At 30.6% G+C, this 20,517-nt stretch overlaps 3 protein-coding genes and 1 long non-coding RNA gene across 9 annotated transcripts; 3 read left to right on the top strand and 1 right to left on the bottom strand.

The window, feature by feature from the left end:
- Positions 1-1,115: 1,115 nt before the first annotated feature.
- Positions 1,116-4,873, top strand: LOC126678929 (thaumatin-like protein 1). The gene is made up of 2 exons (XM_056105515.1): positions 1,116-1,185; positions 4,171-4,873. The coding sequence occupies exons 1-2, from the start codon at positions 1,116-1,118 to the stop codon at positions 4,842-4,844; spliced, it is 744 nt and encodes a 247-aa protein (XP_055961490.1). The 3' UTR covers positions 4,845-4,873.
- Positions 4,874-9,235: 4,362 nt separating this feature from the next.
- LOC126678213 (uncharacterized) lies at positions 9,236-11,614 on the bottom strand. Of its 5 annotated transcripts, none has more exons than XR_007640692.2 (6): positions 11,073-11,614; positions 10,469-10,551; positions 10,098-10,311; positions 9,922-10,011; positions 9,644-9,701; positions 9,236-9,530 (listed from the first exon to the last, which is right to left on the bottom strand). It is a non-coding gene; the product is annotated as an uncharacterized LOC126678213 (long non-coding RNA). The 5 variants fall into 5 exon arrangements; XR_008790602.1 differs by having other exon boundaries at positions 10,232-10,311; positions 11,073-11,603; XR_007640693.2 differs by lacking the exon at positions 10,469-10,551 and having other exon boundaries at positions 11,073-11,581.
- Positions 11,615-14,457: 2,843 nt separating this feature from the next.
- LOC126678197 (thaumatin-like protein 1) lies at positions 14,458-16,207 on the top strand. Its single transcript, XM_050373095.2, has 2 exons — positions 14,458-14,834; positions 15,449-16,207. Exons 1-2 carry the CDS (start codon positions 14,783-14,785, stop codon positions 16,096-16,098), a joined length of 702 nt encoding a protein of 233 aa, XP_050229052.1. The 5' UTR covers positions 14,458-14,782; the 3' UTR covers positions 16,099-16,207.
- A 2,039-nt stretch (positions 16,208-18,246) lies between these two features.
- On the top strand, positions 18,247-19,460 carry LOC126676393 (uncharacterized). Of its 2 annotated transcripts, XR_007640276.2 has the most exons (4): positions 18,247-18,384; positions 18,762-18,893; positions 19,036-19,124; positions 19,232-19,460. XR_007640276.2 is itself a non-coding variant. In XM_050370584.2 (3 exons), exons 1-3 carry the CDS (start codon positions 18,746-18,748, stop codon positions 19,364-19,366), a joined length of 372 nt encoding a protein of 123 aa, XP_050226541.1. In that variant the 5' UTR covers positions 18,391-18,745; the 3' UTR covers positions 19,367-19,460. The 2 variants fall into 2 exon arrangements, 1 of the variants encoding a protein (XP_050226541.1); XM_050370584.2 differs by lacking the exon at positions 18,247-18,384 and having other exon boundaries at positions 18,391-18,893.
- Positions 19,461-20,517: the final 1,057 nt, after the last annotated feature.

The raw sequence follows: 20,517 nt of genomic DNA, 5'->3' as shown, positions 1-20,517 counted from the left end.
ATATATATTGAAATATTATATTAAAGTTTACATTATAAAATACCGTTTGAAGTCAAAATGTCTATCTAATACTGACACCTACTAACTACTGCAGCTTTAGGAACTCATACTTGTGCAAGTCCAATGACTTCTGGCACAGTGGGGTTGGCTTGTCTGATCCGACTTCTAATACCTGCAAACATCAAAATGAGGGGTTAGTATTTGGAAAAATACTGAGTGAGTTTGCAAGTTACCTATGGTATTATCAAAATATAGCATCATATGCTTAATACGTTTATAAATTCACGATATAAGCAAATAATAAAAATTCCTAATTTGAAAGTTTGAGTCCAACTCACTAGATACAGGGACTTCCAGACTACACCGTAGTCGAGTGCTCTCTCGTATCGAATTATAAAGTGTGAGTCCAACTCACTGGTGGGTCCAACCTACTGGACATGGTGCTCAGGTTACACCATAACCGAGTTCACCCTCGTATCGTATTCGTATTATATCATGCATCAATATATTAAATCTTAATCACAAAGTCAGGCACTCTATACTGACTCACTAATGATCACGCAGCCTATTGACACCCAATAGGTAGTTGGTCTCTCCGGACCGCACATTAGACACTCATCTTCAAAACAACGAATACAACAACATCTATATAATCAAATTCATCGACCTATCATCTCATATAACAGTTCATATAAATGCGATATACGGGTAATAATACTAATAAGGTATGAAAATAACTTTCACAATAATACGCAAAAGTAAATTTGCCACTCACAGGGACCGCTATCCAAAACTACATAATCATCACCCGAACACGTAGGTTACGTGCGTCGTTTGGTCTCGTAGCTACTCCAGCTCGACGGCCTGATAACTTGTCGATACATCTATTTCCTATTCACATCATACGTACGTTTAGTTCATAAACGTAAACCTTGTACTAGTACTCTAAGTTATTAACTTAGGTTAACGTAATCATATTCCTAATACATTTTTTAATCACATTTCACTTTTATCGATATCTAACTATAAGCTCCTTATATATTAAAACCTTAATCAAACACATTACGTTTGATATCCAATTGTTTCTCGTTTTTGGGGTCCGTGATCTATTTTCAATGTCCGACATACTCGAAGTCGAACAACCGGGTCGTGATGGGGCAAGAAAATGCCCAAACAGGCAAGCCTGTTGGTTGTGCGATCGCATAGAGGGCACTGTGCGTTCGCACAACTGCCTCAGCTGTGCGATCGCACAGCCCTGGAAATTCATTCCCGGGCTACTCCGATGTGCTCCAATGCCCCTAACGCGATCTATACGCTATTCTTAACAATATCCACTTCAAAAACGTCAATTAAAACGCGATTACAATTCGTTCGATTCGTTTAAAACAAAATAACTCTTATTTACTAATTCTCGCAAAAAAAATGTCGAGATTACCTCGATTTGAAGTTTAAAATCGATAGAGAATCGAATTCTGAACAAATCGATATAAAGAACGCTAGATTTGGACGAGAAACGGCGAAACCGCGGCGGATCGACGATGATCGTTGTTTTCATTCATCTGTTCCATTTTCTTTCTCTCAATCCTTCTTTTCACATCCTGATCCTTATATATATTTTGGTAAAAAGGTCATTTTAATCCCTCACTTTTTAACTTAAACCATTTCTCTTTTAAACTTTATAATTTAACCAAATAGTTAATTATTCTTTTTAACTCAATTACTTACGTATTATTTATATACATATAAATAATACGAACTCAAAATTATTATTTTCCGTCAATATTCTTTTAATTACCATTTTCAAGACTTAATTGGCTAATTTTCACTTTGGTCCTTGAACTTCTCAGAAGTTGCAATTTAGTCCAAAATGTTTCAGCGTCCAAATTTTAAAAGGTCTCCAATTGACCCGAAACTTTTACCACCGATACTATAAAATATTTCGCGGACCTTGGCGAAATAATTTTCATTACGAGATTTATATGGTTAAATTACTACTTTAGTCCCTGAATTCTAGTTCAGAACTTTTCTTGACATTTCTCCTTTTAATTTAAATTCCAACTTTAGAATTGGAATATGATATTAAATTCCTTTAATTTCTTGGAAATTATTTCTGATATCGCTACCCTAGCGAATCAGAACTGGACTCTTGGTCCAATTAAATACTTAAATATTTTGGGGTATTACATTTGTATATCAAATCTCTATAAAATTTCAAAGAATTTTATAAAACCAAAACATAGATTAAAAAACATTAGCAAAAGAGAAACAATAACAGGTGAAATATGTATATTTTATGGAATACCACCGTCGGTCTCACGGAAAAGATAAATATCACCGCCGGTTGCCAATCAACCACTGAACAACCACCACATATCAGATCAGAAACCACATATAAAATTATAGCGAAGGCGATACTGTAAGAATTAGATTTCAAGAGAAAGAGATGATGAAAAAGACAGAGGAGCAATTTTGTATTTCAACGTGTAAAGCTGGATAATTTAATATGCCACCAAACTGGCTATCACTATTCCGGAAAAAAGTAGCGGCGTAGAGAATTTGACAGAAGAGTCGCCATAGTACTAGCTATGGAGAATGAAAAAAAAGTGGGGTTAAATTATTCAGTGTGATAAAAACACAATAAAAAACATATACTATAAGTAGGGATAAAATAGAAATGACAAATATAAAAAAGTAGACATGAAAAGAATGTTTTAAAATTGAGAGATTTATGCAAAAAAAAAAATCACGAGTTACTAACATAATAAATTGAGATTTTGAGAGATTATAAGTAATTTTTTCAATTTATTTCTTACATATATAAAGTTTTGTTTTTAATTTATTTAAAAGGTTAAACCGGTGACTGCACCGATTTTATATCACCAGTCTGTGTTTTAAAACATTGACCTAAATTCCATTAAATTATTACCATGTTATGTTTGTTTAGATTTCTTGACCTAATTGTCATAAAAAATGCTTCGTCTTTTCAAGTGATTAATCTCTGTTTTCAGAATTTTTTTACTAATAAAGAAAGCTTATCTTTGATGGTTGCTAACTCATCAAGTTGTGGATTTTTATCTCTTTTGAAGGTATTAGGTTTATGGGAAAAATTATCTGTAATTCGTTTGCTGGAATTCCATAAAATTATTATCATTTTTGTTTAGATTTATTGGCTTTATTGTCACTTATTGCCAATTTCATACCAATGTTTGAAAATTAATTAATTATCTGTAATATGTACTAAAATTCCATAAAATTACTACCATGTTTGTTCAGATTTATTGACCTAATTGTCATTTATTGCCAATTTCATATGAATGTTTGGTGCATATTTTAGCCTACATATACGCATAACACAATCAAGTCAACACCAAAAGTACCTCAAGTCTTGAGAAATGTCGACTAGAGCAATTTTTGGCCTTCTCTTGGCTGTATTTTATTTCTCTAGTAAATTCAAACCTCTTTTTTTATTACTTAGTTTTTGTTTTTAATTGAAATTCATTTGCTTAAAACTTCATAGTTTTAAAATTAACTTCAGTATCAATTAAATATTTTATTTGTTTTTATTAACTTTCAATGTCTATTGATTTGAATTTATGCTAAGATAATATCGATAGCTTTTGTATTGAAGCATGCATAAGATTTTAGATAAACATATACTTATTAATTATTAATTTAAAACATTTTTAGTTAATTGATTTATTGTATTTTTCTTTTAGGAAGTTGATTAATTATATTTATGTATTAAAAGGATGAAATTTTAGAAAAAAATATGTAGAATTTCTACCATATTATTCGTTATAAAAGTTAATGGCATTTAACCATATTAATCAAAATAATAATAATTAAAATGATGTCAATAAACTAGGAAGAGGCATAGGGAATTAACCCTCCCAACTTTTGATAATTACCTAAGTAGTATAGGAAATTTTTAAAACCAAACCTATAATTTAATAAAATTACACCCCTATACATAATATATATTGCGATTTGACCCTTCTAATACAATCATTTTGATTATGTCAACCAGCAATTTTGCATATTTGATATTGTGGTAAAATAATATTATTTTTTATCAACAAATTACGTATTTGACGGAGTTTATATAAGAATTTCTCGAGATTTTGATATTTACAAGTACTAATTTAACATATAAATTCTTCTTCAATGCAGATAGCCATGCAGCTACATTTACCTTCACAAACAACTGCCCTTACACTGTATGGCCAGGAGCCCTAACAGGCAGTGGCAGTCCTTTACCCTCAACCGGGTTCGAGTTAGCCTCCAAAGCCTCATCAGACCTAACCATACCGGCTCCATGGAGTGGCCGTATCTGGGCTCGCTCCGGTTGCACCACTGACCCTTCAGGCAAGTTCACCTGCGCCACAGCAGATTGCGGCTCAGGTCAAATCCCATGCAATGGCGCCGGTGCAATCCCACCAGCTTCACTCGCAGAATTCACTCTAGCTCCAAATAGCGGAACAGATTTTTACGATATTAGCCTCGTCGACGGGTTTAATTTACCGCTTTCGATAACCCCACGAGGCGGAAGTGGCTGCCAGAGTTCGAGTTGTCCGGCCAATGTTAACGGTGTTTGTCCGCCGGAGTTGGCGGTGAAAGGTGCAGATGGCGGTGTTGTTGCTTGCAAAAGTGCTTGTTTAGCGTTGAATCAGCCGCAATATTGTTGCACCGGTTCGTTTGGTACGCCGGAGACGTGTCCGCCTACCAATTATTCGAAGGTTTTTAAGAGCCAATGTCCTCAGGCTTATAGTTATGCTTATGATGATAAGACTAGCACATTTACGTGTAGTGGTGGAGCTAATTATCTTATCACTTTTTGTCCATGATTGTCGTTTCAGGCTTTTTGGTTTGTCGTTTTGAGAGTATTTATTTAGGGAACACAAATAAGTGCTATTTTAATGTTTTTAGTTCATAAGCATAGGCTAGTGATAGTCACGTTGTGATTTAATATGAGAGTCTCTATTTCGATTTTTATGTTTCGATTGAAATAAAATTTAACAGTTTAGTTATTTCTAGTTAGTATTAGAGCATCATTTGAATCGAGTAAATGTATAAAGTTTACACAACCTATAAATTTTCATAAAATGCATTTGATAGGAAAAAAAATTGGGATTGGAATTCCCTCAAGTTCATTTTAAACTTGAGGGGGTCATGTTCATATCTACACCGTTCATTATAAAATGAACGGTGTAGATCAAAAAGATACAATTTTAATTAAATTAATCTACGCCGTTCATTTTATAATGAACGGTGTAGATCTAAACACGACCCCCTCAAGTTTAAAATGAACTTAAGGGAATCCCAATCCAAAAAATTGTGGAAATTCATGAATTTTCAAAATCTCTCATCTTAAAAAAAATCTTATTTGATTTTTCATTAAAGGGGTGAAAAAGTTAAAATTATTGTTTATTTTTATTTTATTTTAAAAATATCTCTATAAATTTATGGTTTTTATAACGACGGAATTTGCAAATCTCTGGATTTTAATTTTACATTCCATGGATTCAACTCTATAAATTTAATAGAATCCATTGATTTGAAAATCACCCAATCCAAAGAGTGTCTAAAATTGATTCCAATTTATTTAAATTTCAAACTTAACCTACATTTAGCATTAATGCATAACTCTTATGTTGCAAGTTAACATGAATTAAATACAGTAACAGTTCAAAATAAGTTTAAATACAGTAAGAGTGTGTTTGGTAGAAAATTATGCTAGATTTATCTTAAATTTTATTTTGAATTCTATTTCTCAAAGTCCTCTAGAATTATCATATTGGATTCAAATTTTCACAAAATTGTTGGGAACTCAAATGAATTTTATTTTTTTTATTAATGATAAAAAGTATTTTTGATATTCAAAAGAGAAAAATGATAAATTTATACACATAAGACATACTGTTGGAATATGCCTAGAATTCTAATTCCTATTTGTATTAGGACTCTATTAATGAATTGTTTGGGAGAATGATAACTTTGTTATCATTAGCTAACTAGGAAGTATAAATCCAATTAGGATTAATATTCCTAATGCCATATAGACTATTTATTCACTATATATACACTACCTTATTCATCTTTTAAAAAAAACAAACAAAAACCGAACACACAATGTAGACATTGATGTGAATAAGGGGAAAAGGGGGTGTGTGTGATGTGAGGAATATAAGTTAATTCTTACCCTTTTGGATACTTCTTGTAGAGAGAGAAACACTTTGTGGGTTTTTCTTCTAAGGGCATATTTATTAGAGATGTTCTCTAGTTGGTGATTCTCCACCAATTTTGTACTCCTTTTGATGATTAGTGGATGGCTCGAATCTTTCGCCCGTGGATGTACGCTTTAATGCAGAACCACGTAAATCTCTTGTGTTATTTATTATTTTGCTATATTATTATTTGTTGATCAAATCCATTATTAAATACCTACCAATGGTTTCGATTCCGCTGCGCATACCAATCCGGTCACGAACCGGTCACGACAATTGGTACCAAAGATTCAACATCGGTATCAATGTTACAACAATTGGTATCGGAGCCAATTTGGTTTTTCAGATTTAAATTTGGATTATGATTATTATGGCAAAGTATTATTTGGAGGATTTCGCAAGACGAAATTACTTGACACAAGAAGATTATTTGGAGATAGAGAAGCCACCAAATTTGGAAGTGCCGAAAGTCGTCAATTGAAGACAGACTTGGGTATTAAAATTTTTAAGGAGATTTTTGTGATGGAGATCAATATGCTACTTTAAACTACAAAGAAAAAGGTATGACTTTTCTAAACACACAACTATTTGAGGATTTTATAGAGCCTTTGTAAGATGAATGATTGGGGTGATCTCTTTATACTCTCATGAAATTCTATTAGTGATTTGAATCTAAAAAATTGCTTTTAAGAGTTTATTGAATGAAGAGTTCGTTTGGGCATAGTCAGATTTTGAATAAAATCATGACATTGCAAAAGAGATTTTGTTTTGATTAAGTAGCAATCTTAGACACAAGATGGATTACAACGTTTGTAATTTGAAACGGCGTCACTATTGAATCGCTCATAAGCCAATTTGTTTGGAGATAGGCAGAATATTTTTTATCCAAAATTTATGCAGATTCAGGTTGTTCATATCACATATGTGCCAATTTCGATTGGTTTTCCGTCTACAACTGAGTTGATAGTGAAGTGTAGTTATGGGTAACGGTCAATACATGCAGAATTTTGGGATATTGGTTCAGTCAAAGGCAAGATGCATAATGAGACGGTTAGAGCAATAATGAATGTTCAACATGATTTCTATATGCACATGTCTGGTATCTCAATATATAAAACTACGAGTTTTATGGGTTATTTGGCGATGAAGTGAGATTGGATGTTGCACTTGTGATGTATGCTTATTGGGTTGGTCGACTTATGAAGATTAAGGGATATGCTACGACCTCAACATTTGTTTTTTGATTTAATCATCATAGGCTACTAATGACGTTTGTTTCTGGTATCAGTTTTAAGACCAACAAAATTCGAAGCTTCGTGAAATTTTGATTGATACACCCGAAGATAGTAAATCTTCAAGTCATTTTGGTTTCAGCAAGTTCAAGACGTTCTTGAAACTTGTATGGTCCTCCTCAAAGAATCTCTTTTGGAATAAGTTCAGTTTGGACTTAAATGGAGAAGGTGGAGCACAACAGTAATCACAGTTTATTGGAGAATTCAAGTCAAGGTGGAGATTGTTGGAATATGCCTAGAATTCTAATTCCTATTTGTATTAGAACTCTATTAATGAAGTGTTTGGGAGAAGGATAACTTTGTTATCATTGGCTAACTAGGAAGTATAAATCCAATTAGGATTAATATTCCTAATGCCATATAGACTATTTATTCACTATATATACACTACCTTATTCACCTTTTAAAAAAAACAAACAAAAACCGAACACACAATGTAGACATTGATGTGAATAAGAGGAAAAGGGGGTGTGTGTGATGTGAGGAATATAAGTTAATTCTTACCCTTTTGGATACTTCTTGTAGAGAGAGAAACACTTTGTGGGTTTTTCTTCTAAGGGCATATTTATTAGAGATGTTCTCTATTTGGTGATTCTCCACCAATTTCGTACTCCTTTTGATGATTAGTGGATGACTCGAATCTTTCGCCCGTGGATGTACGCTTTAATGCAGAACCACGTAAATCTCTTGTGTTATTTATTATTTTGCTATATTATTATTTGTTGATCAAATCCATTATTAAATACCTACCAATGGTTTCGATTCCGCTGTGCATACCAATCCGGTCACGAACCGGTCACGACAATTGGTACCAAAGATTCAACATCGGTATCAATGTTACAACACATACTTTTAAGAAACTAGTTTAATTAAATTAAAAAGTATACTCCAAAGATAATATTCATTTTGTTTTCTTGACATGCATTTTAAATATCTTATTTTATGATAGATAACACAAAAATTCATTATAAACTAATTTTGTGTTAAAATTTATGTAAAAATACAATAAATTCCAAAATAGAATTGAGTAAAACTTTAAATATTGTTTGTTATATATTGGTGGATATTCATGCAGCTAAACTAATAAAATTGATTAAAAAAATTAAATAATATTTTTGAATTAACACTAAATCAAACACCATGTATACGTAGTGTAAGAAGCACACTTTTAATTTTTGATTACATTTTGGTTGAGAAAAACTTTTCTTCCATTTATTGTCAATAATTTGTAGGAGGAATAATGTCACAAAAATTCACGAACTTTACATGCTTTCTTATTCTAATCATGCATTTTAAATTTTCTCATTTTCATACACGAACTACCATTCACTATAAAAAAAGAGATGTAAGAGGACCATAAAAATGGTCTCCTATTCCACAAAAAATGGTCCTCTAATCTTTTGGGGACAATTAAATTGGTCCCCATGTTTTGTCCCTATTGCCTCCATCCCCAATTCTTTAGGGGACGAAAAGAGAAAAGTTGTCCCCATTTTGGGGACGATTGTTGTCTCTAACTATAAGGACGACTTTCATCCATTTACATAGGGACGACTTCTGTCCCCATTTTATAGGGACGACTTCCGTCCCCATTTTATAGGGATGACTTCCGTCCTTAATTAATAGGAACAATTTTAGTTCTTATCCTAGCCGAATAATAGTATAATTATTTAATTTACATTAAATAGTAAAAAAGTACTTTATATTATAAAAACAAAAAAATATTTAAATATGTAATATTATTATATCATTCAAAAATGAAACATACAATAATTCAGTGCATTAAAAATTATGTCTGAAATAACAGTACATGTTAAAAAAAATCTACTAAATATCATAAACAAATAAATGAAGTAAGATAATCGTGTATATATAATAAAAAGATCACATTAACTTCATTAAGTCTTCACGAAAATGATACTTTTTCGCCTAAGCACGCGTTGTCATTTTGATGTTGCCTTATACTACTGTTGCTTCTGTCTGAGGTTGGTGCAGGGGTGCCGTTGTGTTGTGTTCGCTGTTGAAGGCCAGAAGAAGACGTCAATAACAAAAAATCCAAAAATCATAAGATCAAGCTACTGCAATCATAGTAATATAATAAAGGACAAATTAAAATGATCAGTGGCTTACCATAAAATTGTATCAAATCACTCGAGTTAATATAATTGGCACAACCCTTTACAATCACCTGAGATACAATGAGAAGGCAAATAAGTAAATCTTTCATAGCATAAAAATATTTCAATCATTCGTTAATCCACACTTGTATTTCCTTAGCAATACTCGTTTGAGATAGCGCTATAGAAAGAGCCTGCAATCAATTTGTGATTTATTTATATATGACTGTAAAATCACCACGTACAATGAATAAAATTTAGCCAAATGAGTGAATCAACTAATCCACTCACCTATTCATCAAAATAGGAAGTGTACTTCTGGAAAAGCTTTACTTAAATCAATATCACTTGTTCATTTCTCTAAGAACCAAACACTTCTACCTGCAAAGTAATAGCACTATCATAACCTCACTAGTCACTACATTTCAAGCTTATATAATATGAAATGACAGAGAGATGTCAATCACCATGCATTTCGGCCATAAACATTTGATAACATCAAAAACACATATTATGTTCGTTTGTCGTGCATCTTGTTCCTTAGGAGTAGGAGAAAACATCACTGAAATCTAAATAAGCTTACTTCAAGTTTCACACAAACCATTTAATTGACATTCTTGACCATTATCAAGCTTCAATGCTAATTCAATAACCATAGCATCTCCCTAGTTGACTATGAACCTAAAAACAGTGAAAGACCGAGATTTATCAATTTAAGAAAACATAATTATAAAAACATCTTTCAGTGTACATATATCATAAACTATTTCATAGCAAAACAATTCAATGAAAAATTAGTCAAAAAAATAAAACACCCAAAAAGGAAGCCATGTTCTACCATCAATCCTCAATTTCAGCAATGTTTAGCTGAAATGGATATACATCCTCCCTGTAGGCTATAACTCTATCCATTAACACCTTCTGCAGATACAACATATAAATATAAATGGAGAGACACCATAAATTGAAGAAAAAAAAACTAATTTTTAATGCTAACCATTTATCAAAAAAAAAATTAATACTAACCATAACAAAACAATTAAGAAAAACACAATCATCAAAAGACACATGCGATGCCTAGATAATATAGCAAGATTTCTTGTTTTAAACAGCTTATGGTAGCGTCCCCAGGAGGAAAAAAATCAAGCAGATTCTTGATAATTAACACGTCAAACATTTCTAATTGCCGGAGTTTTATCCCCAATTAGCAAAGGGCTGGAAATAAAAAGGGGATTAAGTGTCCCGCGTAGTGTTCTATTTAAGAGCCAGATTACAAAAATTTCTTATGATTTAATCCATAACAATTTTCGCATTGAACCCACAAATGCTTGTAATGTGTTTTGTTCTATAATTGCTACAATCAACATACGAATAAAACTCATACACAATTTATACAAGTTTTTCAATTACATCTGAAATATAAAATCAAATAAAGAAATTACCTTCAATAGACAAGATTTTAATCTGTTCTCTTTATTAAGAATCAAAGAAATGCTCCAGAATCATATTGGCCCTCCTATTTACAATAAATTGTTGTTCAAGCTTGTAGTGTACACTGACTTCGATTAACCAAACAAGTGATAAATTTGATTGATAGAGAGAAAGATAAAAGAGGTTTTCGGATCTTGAGAAGGAATTGAAAATTTATATTTTTTTTCTTTTTTGATTCTAACCAAAGAAAAACACAGCTAATTTGAGTTTAGGGTTTTATTATCAATTAAAAAACTGAGAACAAAGGTAAGGGTACTAAAAAAAGAGATTTTAATTCGTCTCGAGAAGAACAATTTAATTATCGTCCCCTATTGTGGAATTTTAGATGAATTGCGGACGATAATTTTTTTGGTCCCTGTATAATTTAGGTGAAAGGTTTAGGGGACCATTATTTATTAGTCGTCCAATTTACTTGTCCCCTTAACTCTCATATTTTGTAGTGATTTTTTCTCAAATTCATACACGGTGCTGAGGTGTCACGGCTCCATTGGTGTAATTCGCTGAGGTGGAGGTCATTTTACACCAATGAATGAGTGCCACCTCAGCACCGTGTATTTATTTGGGAAAAAGTCGTAGTTCGTGTATGAAAATGAGAAAATTTAAACTTCGTGATTAAAATGAGAAAACGTGTAAAGTTCGTGATTTTTTTTGACATTAACCCTTTGTAGGACTCACTATAAAAAGTACTAGAATTAACAACAAATATTTTTACTCCTAATAATGTTAAAATTGTTACTATTAATATATAGCAAAAAAATCGTGACATGTTACTGCTAATAAAATATTGTATTAAGTAATTGATAACAAAATTTGCTGTAAAATGCTGCTATTACTTAATCAATGGCAGCAATTTTTAAAATTATTAATGCAAAATGGTTTTTAAGCAGTAAAAAAAATTAGCTTTAAAAGTATTTGTTGCTAAATACAAATTTTTTTATAGTGACTATTTCTTTAATCAGTCTCTTTCTTGAGAAAATTTCTTTAATCATTCTCTCTTTTTTTTGAGGCTATTTTATCGATTCATGTAAAATGATGCAGTTCATTTCTGTTATAGGACGGCTTTAAAATATTAAAGTTTAAACATAAGTCTTTTTAGTCATACGTAAATTAATCTTTATTAAAATAGTAATATAATTGGTTTAATAAATATTCATGCATATGATTGAATAATATTTTTTTTTAGTTTATTTGGTTTGATTTCAGTTTTAATTTTGGAATCAAAATTAACCAAATCAACTGGATAACTGAATATTGGATTTTTTTTGTTTATTTTGATATTTTTGTGGGTTCAAATATTTCAGATGTTTTGTTTGTTTTTGATTTGGTTTAATTTTAATTTTTGTTATCATTTTAATTTCGATTAACCTATAGCTTCGATCAGTTTTGATTTTGGTTTGATCATTCTGGGGAAATTTTTCGGTTTTAACTAAACCAACCAAATGCTGACCTAGTTGAATATTTTAGAAAGAATGATAATGACATTTTCTGATTATTGAATTTGGGTCAAAACCAACTCCGTGCGCTTTATGTACAAATTGTTTTAGGGAAAAGGGTCAAATACGCCCCTAACGTTTCGCCTATAGATCAAGTAGGCCCTCAACATTCGGAAAGGATCAAATAAGCCCCTAACGTTTTTTAAATTGTATCATCTAAGCCCTTCTTACTAACACCGACGACCCTAACGTTTGTTTAATCGTATCAACGAGGACCCCTATGGAGGGCTCAGATGATACGATTTAAAAACGTTAGGGTCCTCGCCGACCCTTTCCGAACGTTGAGGGCCTACTTGATCCATAGGCTAAACTTTAGGGGCTTATTTGACCCTTTTCCCATTATTTTATTAAGGTTTTCTGAACGGATCTGAATCAATATTTTTAAATAATTTTATATTCAAATAAATTTACATTCGAGCCGTGTAGGTTTTTTGCAGGAGGCAAACTCTGCATTTAAATTTTAAATGGCTGCATATATGAATACGGTTCCAACCCGCGATCTCAATTAAACTAAAAAAACGCCTTACCAACTCATGAGATCCTAGGCTTGCACTTTAGTTGGTCATAATAGAGTCCCAAAACATACTCGCATTAGCAGTTTAAAAAAAAAAGTTAGTGTCATTTTAAGCTTTTTTAAGATAAGATCATAATCATACTATTACTTTCTTTGTTGTTCCTTAATCTTTATTTTATTAGATTTCATACATATCCATGCATGCATCTATAGTAACATTTTTAGAAAATTTAGATATTTTGAGTTGATGAAATCCTTCACTAATTATTTTAGTTAGTATAACCGGTTAATTTTAGGCAAAATGACAACTTTAATTATTTTATTAAATTTATTTATTTTTAAATGATAATTTATATATATTAGTCCGTTGATGTTGCAAATTAGAATATAATCATATTCAATCTCCAATTTACACCTATTTTTTGGAATTTATTTTTATATATCTCAATTCCGTGAATGATTATTTTACATGAATGGTTTTTTATTCAATTTAAAAAGAGTTATATGGGTTTAAAATGAGAATTATGTATCCAAAGATAAATTTAAATTGAAAACTGAATATATTTATTCCAAATTGTAAAATAAATGGATTGGAAAGTTCAATTATTTAAAAAAAATATCTTTGATAACATGATAAAAATTATAAAATATAATATGAGTTATGGTGATTGTATTTTATAGGGTTAATATCATACAAATTCACTAACTCTGTACGTTTTTTTAGTGCCAGCCGTAAAATGATTTTCACCTCGGCAATTTACACTAGAAATGAGTGTCATCTTAACATATTACAATTTCGTGTACCGGTTAGAAAAAAAGATAAAAATAGGTGTTCAGAAAATAAACACTTTTTAAATGATGTGATTAAATTGAAAAAATGTATAAAGTTGATGAACTTTACGTTAAATCTATTTTATATTTTTAACTGATTAAATCATCTTTTGGTACCAATTAATGTGATAATAAAATATAATTCATTATATTGTTACTTTTTATGTCTATAAAACGTAGAATTTTGATGAATCATCAAATTAAATTTTGTAGAACCATTTAAGGGTAGAATTAAAAGTACAAAATGAGCGACCATTTCTCAGTTATGTATTAATTTTTTCCTTGTTATCGATATTTTATAATTAGCTCATCTTATCTTTTAAAAAAATTAACAACCATCTTTTTCTTTCACTGTTTTATTCATTTTCTGATTTCTTCACTAAAATTGCCGGATTTCTATCCACTTTACTTGCTTTATCATTCAATAAAACTAATTTTATCATCTAATTACATTTGTTGACAATATTTATTTACTCTATAAAAAGTAAAGTCACTTTATAATTTTCCCATCTCTTATCTAATATCCAAAAGATTATTATAAACACAAAATGTAACCGCAATAGGAGAATAATAAAGCATAAAATTGACTAGATAACGGATCCGATCAATACCAAAACGGAAAAAAAACAACCATGTCTCCACAGCAATTAAAGTAAAAAAAGTGGAAGATTGACTGGACAAATAAATTCATTAAATACCCAAACTAAAAACAAATCCATCAGATTTTATGACCACAAAGCATAATATTTCCTCCCTGAACTTCTTATAAATACCCATTTGATCACCTTCTTATTCTATCATCTAAATTGCACAGTCAGAATCAATGGCTTTCAAATCCTTCTTCAACCTTCTTGTTCTCTTTATGCTTTGTTCAGGTTCATGATACTTTCTTTTGTATGTTGCTTTTTAGATTGATTTCCAATTTATATTTATGAATTTTAATACGAATTTTTAATTAATTTTATCAAATTACAATATATTTATTTGAAATTTAAAATGCTGACAATTTTTCAATAAAAATATATTGTGATGAATACAGAATAATAAATTTATAATATGTATTATAGCATCCACATCATCGTTATTTTAAAGATTATTTGCATTAGAAACATCAATTTTATTTATTTTAGTGCTTTAAACTTTACATATAAATAATTTAACTTTTTATATTTTAGCAATTTCTAATCCAAAGTAATTTTTCATCACCAAATAATGTTGTTTTGACAGTTTTATAATGAATGGAAACAATGTCGTTTGTTTCCATATTATGGCGTTGTCGGCGTTGTCCAAAATTTTTAATTACTATTATTTTATGCATAATTTAAAGCATAAAATATAACGTTTTTTTAAATGGAAATAATCTTTTTTTTTTATCGAAACATTATCCGATAATTTAAATAATAAAAAGTGAACGTTCGTATTTTGCATTTAGTTTTTTCTTTTATGATTAATTTAATCTTTAAAGTTTGCACTTTTTTGTGTTTCATAGGAGGAAGTGCTGATGTAACCTTCTACATTGAGAACAATTGCCGAGAGACCCTATGGCTTGGATCTTACCCAGATGATGGTGACTTGAATCCTCAAAACGGACCCGATACGCTAGAGGTACTTTACATGTCTGACCCATGGGCTGGCACTATATGGGCAAGAACCCAGTGCTCCAAAAATGCTACGGGTTATTTCTCTTGTGAAACCGGAGATTGCGGGACGGGTGATACATATTGCCACGGTGCACCACCTACTTACCCCGTCACCCAGCTCAACTTTAACATCAACAACAATGTAGTCACATATGAATCCAGCTTGATCCACGGCCATAATGTCGCGGTTCGGATACAGCCCGATGGCGGGTCATTGGTGGATGGCGGATCCGGGCCATGCCCGGTTGTGGATTGTGTTAAAGATATAAGCAATGTTTGTCCAGCTCCTCTGGTGGCTTATAACAAAAAAGGAGCATATGTCGGGTGTTATAGCCCGTGTGATATATTGAAGGATCCGAAGTATTGTGGACCTAATGAAATTTCATCACGTTTTAAGGAATTGTGTAGCTCATCTCATACTTATATTGGTGACACTCCTCCTCTTTATAAATGTAAGGGGGCTAATAGTTACAAGATAACCTTGTGCCCGGTGTTGTAACCACTTGAAGAGTACGTAGGAGGGGCAATTGTCCCCCTTTAACTTTTTTAAAAATATATTTTTCTATTTATTTATATATAATAAATCAATCTAATTGATTTTTTTTATATTGTTGACTTCTTTGGTTCCGAAATCGAAGTTGTCTTTTTATTTTAAATTTTTGACTATGCTACTGCTTCTGCCCTATATAAATTTATCATATGTTATACTACAAATTATAGAGGTTTAAGTGGATATTTCGCAATTATGGCTAACATAATGAGTTTTCAAATGTGATTTTTGTTGATTTTTGATTGAGAAACATGAAGCATTCTATATTTGTAAATAGTTATAATTGATCAAGCCGTGAAATTTAAAAATGGAAAAAAAGAAAAGCGAAGAGAAAACGACTGATTTTTAAAAAATAAATAAAATAAAAAGACTAGAGAGAAAAAAATAGCTTTAAAATGATAAAAAAAAACCGGTGACTAGCGGCTAGAAGAGTGATCGTCCACTTTATTCTCTTGATTGCGTTCCTCAGTGTTGATTTCGGTGTATTTGAGAGTAGGAGTGAGTGTAGTGCATTTGATTTAATTTGAACTAGACCACAATTTTATTTTATTTTAATCAAACTAAACCAAATGATAACGTAGTGTTGTAGTGATAACACCTAAAAGGGGTGAAGCAATCTCACAAAAAGTAAGTATAACTAAGTCAAACAATTAACCGACCTAGTATATAAGGAGGTCACCGAGCTACAGGGGACAAATTCGTACCTCGGACCAATAACAAATAGATCAGTTAAGTGGAGGCTTACCAATTGCTATGAAGATCGAGATCGTATATCGGTAAATTAGTGTCACAAGGTCGTATCTCGTAGTTTTCTTAAAACAAGTAATTGGAGATACGACACCTAATGCAGCCCGAATTTACACCTCGGATTGCACTCACGTGTAACTGATTCTTGGGATCACAGAAGATTTTCTGACAAGTACAAAAAATGTTCCATGCGCTAGGCACACCTGACTAAGTCAAAATGCGGAAGAGCATGCCACGTAAGTATAATAGAAAGTGGGGACCAGAAGAAGGAGAAGAGGATAACACGACAAAAAGTTTGCACGGGCTCCACTATAAAACAACTTTACGTGTAAACTATAAAGATTTGTTTTTCTTCATAATACATCTTTTTTCTCTTCTTCTTTTTCTCTCACTAAAATCTTACATGAGCGTCAGAGTGAACTCCCGGTGATCCCAGCAGAGTTTCTTCTGACATCAGTTTTTTGCCGTGTGTAGGTATCTTGAAACTCGGATTTGTTTTGTGATTCATCAAATTATTGAATTCAATTTTTTAATTTTTTATCCTAAATTTTAATTAAAAAAATTGGTAGTCTAAAACTGAAGTGAACTAGTTTTTTTATCATGTCAACCCAAATTGGAATAATTTATCGATTTAATTTAGTTATTTAATTTAATTCAATCCAGTTTTATTATTTGATTTGATTCGATTTTTGTCCAAAACAAATTTCGAAATACTTTACATATTTTCTTTTCATGTCGCATATTATGAGAGTATTGAATTCTTGACGCTTATGATGGATATTAAACTCTCTGGGTCACTCAAGTCTCTGGAAATTTCAAAAAAGTCACTAAAGTCAATTTTCTTACAAAATGGTCACTGAACTATATTATTTATTACAGAAGGGTTCACCCGTATAAAACGACATAAAAACCTAACATTTTTTCTTATGTGGAAAGCCAAAATTACAAAAAGAAATATAGTTCAATGACTTTTTTGTAATAAAAGGAATAACCCAATGATTTTATTGTAGTTCACAAAAAGTTTAGTGTTCTTTTCGTAACAATAGAAATATTTTGTAATAAAAGGTATAGTTCAGTGACCAATTTGTAAGAAAATTGACTTTAGTGACTTTTTTGAAATTTCCTGAGACTTGAGTGATCCAGAAAGTTTAATATCATGCTTATGATAGATACCGTGAACCACAATGTATTGTTTTATGTGTGCTCTTAGGTTAATAGAGTTCATAAGGAGTAAAGTTCTGATTGTATATGTTGCATGACACCCTTTTTTTTGGAAGTCCCTAAATATCAAGTATTTATTGATGAACGTGATGAATTCGAAATTAAGTATTTAAATTATTATTTTCAAACAAAATATATATACTATTATCCTTGAAAAATATATTTATATTCTTGAATAACACAATTTGTTATTTAGAAAAAGTTTTATCCTTTTAAGATGCGAATGCTGATAATTTTCAGCCTTCAATTAGAAATCATCATCCTTTTGTATGGTTTTGGTGTATTTTGTTAATGTAAATTGTAACTTAGTGTGTTAATTTTTGGTTAGATATAGATTAGTCAGTATTTATTAAAATTTCATATTCAAAAAATCGTACTAATTAAATTCATTTTCAGATCATTGAAATATATTTAAAAAGGTGTATGGTGAAAATATACAATTCTGTTAATCCCGTTTAAGAAAACAGAACATCCAAATAGTCTTAGATTTAGTAAAATCAGAAATCATGATCCCACCAGGAAAACCAAATAAAACATGGACAATTCAAAACATATGCTATAAAAGGGCACCCATAAACTGCAAAAACAATTCAGTTATTTTTATTTCTTCTTCTTCTAATTCACAACAATGGTTACCAATACAGAGACGCAAGAACAAGAAGAAAATAAGGAAGTATACCTAATTGATCTGGTTCCGAAGTTTAAAACGCAGCGTAGAAGTCCTCCTTCCAAACCCCGCTCCGATTTTTCTTTCTTGATTTCTGAATCCAATCTAGGTATGGTTTTCAATTTCCTCCGTTTCTGTGTATTCTCACGTTGAATTTCTTTTATATTTGTCGTTTTGTCACGAATTTGATTGGATTTTTTTCGATGTTTATATGATATTATTGCTAATTTTATGGTTTGGTTTATGAACAGTTAAATGTACATCATCAACGTCAACGCAATGCAAAAACGTGAATAAAAGAAAGTTCGAGACGAAACAAAAGGATAAAATTTGTTCAGATGTAAGTTAGCAGTTGTTTTCATTTATTTTTGGTTCTTTCTTGAAAGTGTTAGGCAGCCATGAGCCATCAATTTACTGATACAATTTTGTTGGGTTGTTGTTTTGCAGGAAGGTGCATCTGCTCAAACATGTGGTAGGAAGGTTCGTCAATTGAGGATTATGCGGTCGCTTGGCCTTATAGCTCCGATTGGTTCTCCGTTTTCACGTGTTCACAACCATGAAGACGCTGACGCTATGATATAGTGCATAGTTAAACATTATTTGAATGTTATAGAAACATAAAATTTCAAATATTATTACTATTCTTTTTGTAATTATCATCATTAGTATTCTTTAATTTCTTTTACACTGAATGTTAAACATGGATGCTTTTTTACTTAACTTATTAGAAAGAAAAATAAAGGCTATATAAATAAAAATGTTATTGGTTGTTTTTGGAATTTTAATGATTAACAGAGGATATGAAACCTATCTAAAAATATAATTATCATTTACTATTTAAACTTAATAAATAAATAATGAAATAATGAAATTTAATATAAATTTGTTATTTTCCTTATCACTAGAAAAATAATAAAAACAATTTGAACTTAATAAATACCCACTATTTATTTATTGTGGTTGTTCATTTTGAAAATATATTAATTTATAAATAGATGACTTTACTAATTACTCTTATATTTTTTAAAAACATACATATTTTTTTTTAAATTATTCATTTAAATAATCAGAAGAATAACCTTACTTAAATATACAAAAAATGAATGTATTATAACTATTCTCCATATTCTACAAATTAAAATAAAGGAAATTATGATTATAATTTGCTACGGACAGACAATAATTTAATACAAAAAGCTTTCAAACCATCTAAAAGAGAACAGAAAGTATATTTTAAATTACTTAATCAAATAGATAATTTGATATATGAAACTAAACTCTTCATTAATGAGCTTAATAAATAAAATTATATTTGTCATAATATTCACAATTTAAGATACAATGTATTTATTTAATATTAAGAATTTATTTAAAAAAAGACAGCTAAGAAAATAAAGAGAGAGACCAATGAGTTATAACTTATAACTCAAATAGTATAAGCGCTGAGCAACAAACTGTTAGGTCGGGATTTCGATTCCTCCTACAAACAATCACTTTTCCAAATTATCAAAAAACAAAATGAAGAGAGTTGTTAATAATATATAATTATATCATTTGTTTTTACCAAAGATTATAATTATGTCATTCACAATTTAAACGTAATATATATACATGGTGTACTCATATACTGAACAAATTTAATAAAAGAAATGAAATTATTAATTTCAAGAATAACATTATTATGTACTATAAATTCGCTGCAGCAGGCAGCAGCAACAGAGAAGAAAAATGGA

Source organism: Mercurialis annua, linkage group LG4, assembly GCF_937616625.2.
Source record: "Mercurialis annua linkage group LG4, ddMerAnnu1.2, whole genome shotgun sequence".
Classification (NCBI taxonomy): Eukaryota; Viridiplantae; Streptophyta; class Magnoliopsida; order Malpighiales; family Euphorbiaceae; genus Mercurialis; species Mercurialis annua.
The sequence above is the reverse complement of the archived record's forward strand: the minus strand, read 5'-3'. Positions and strand labels throughout refer to the sequence as shown.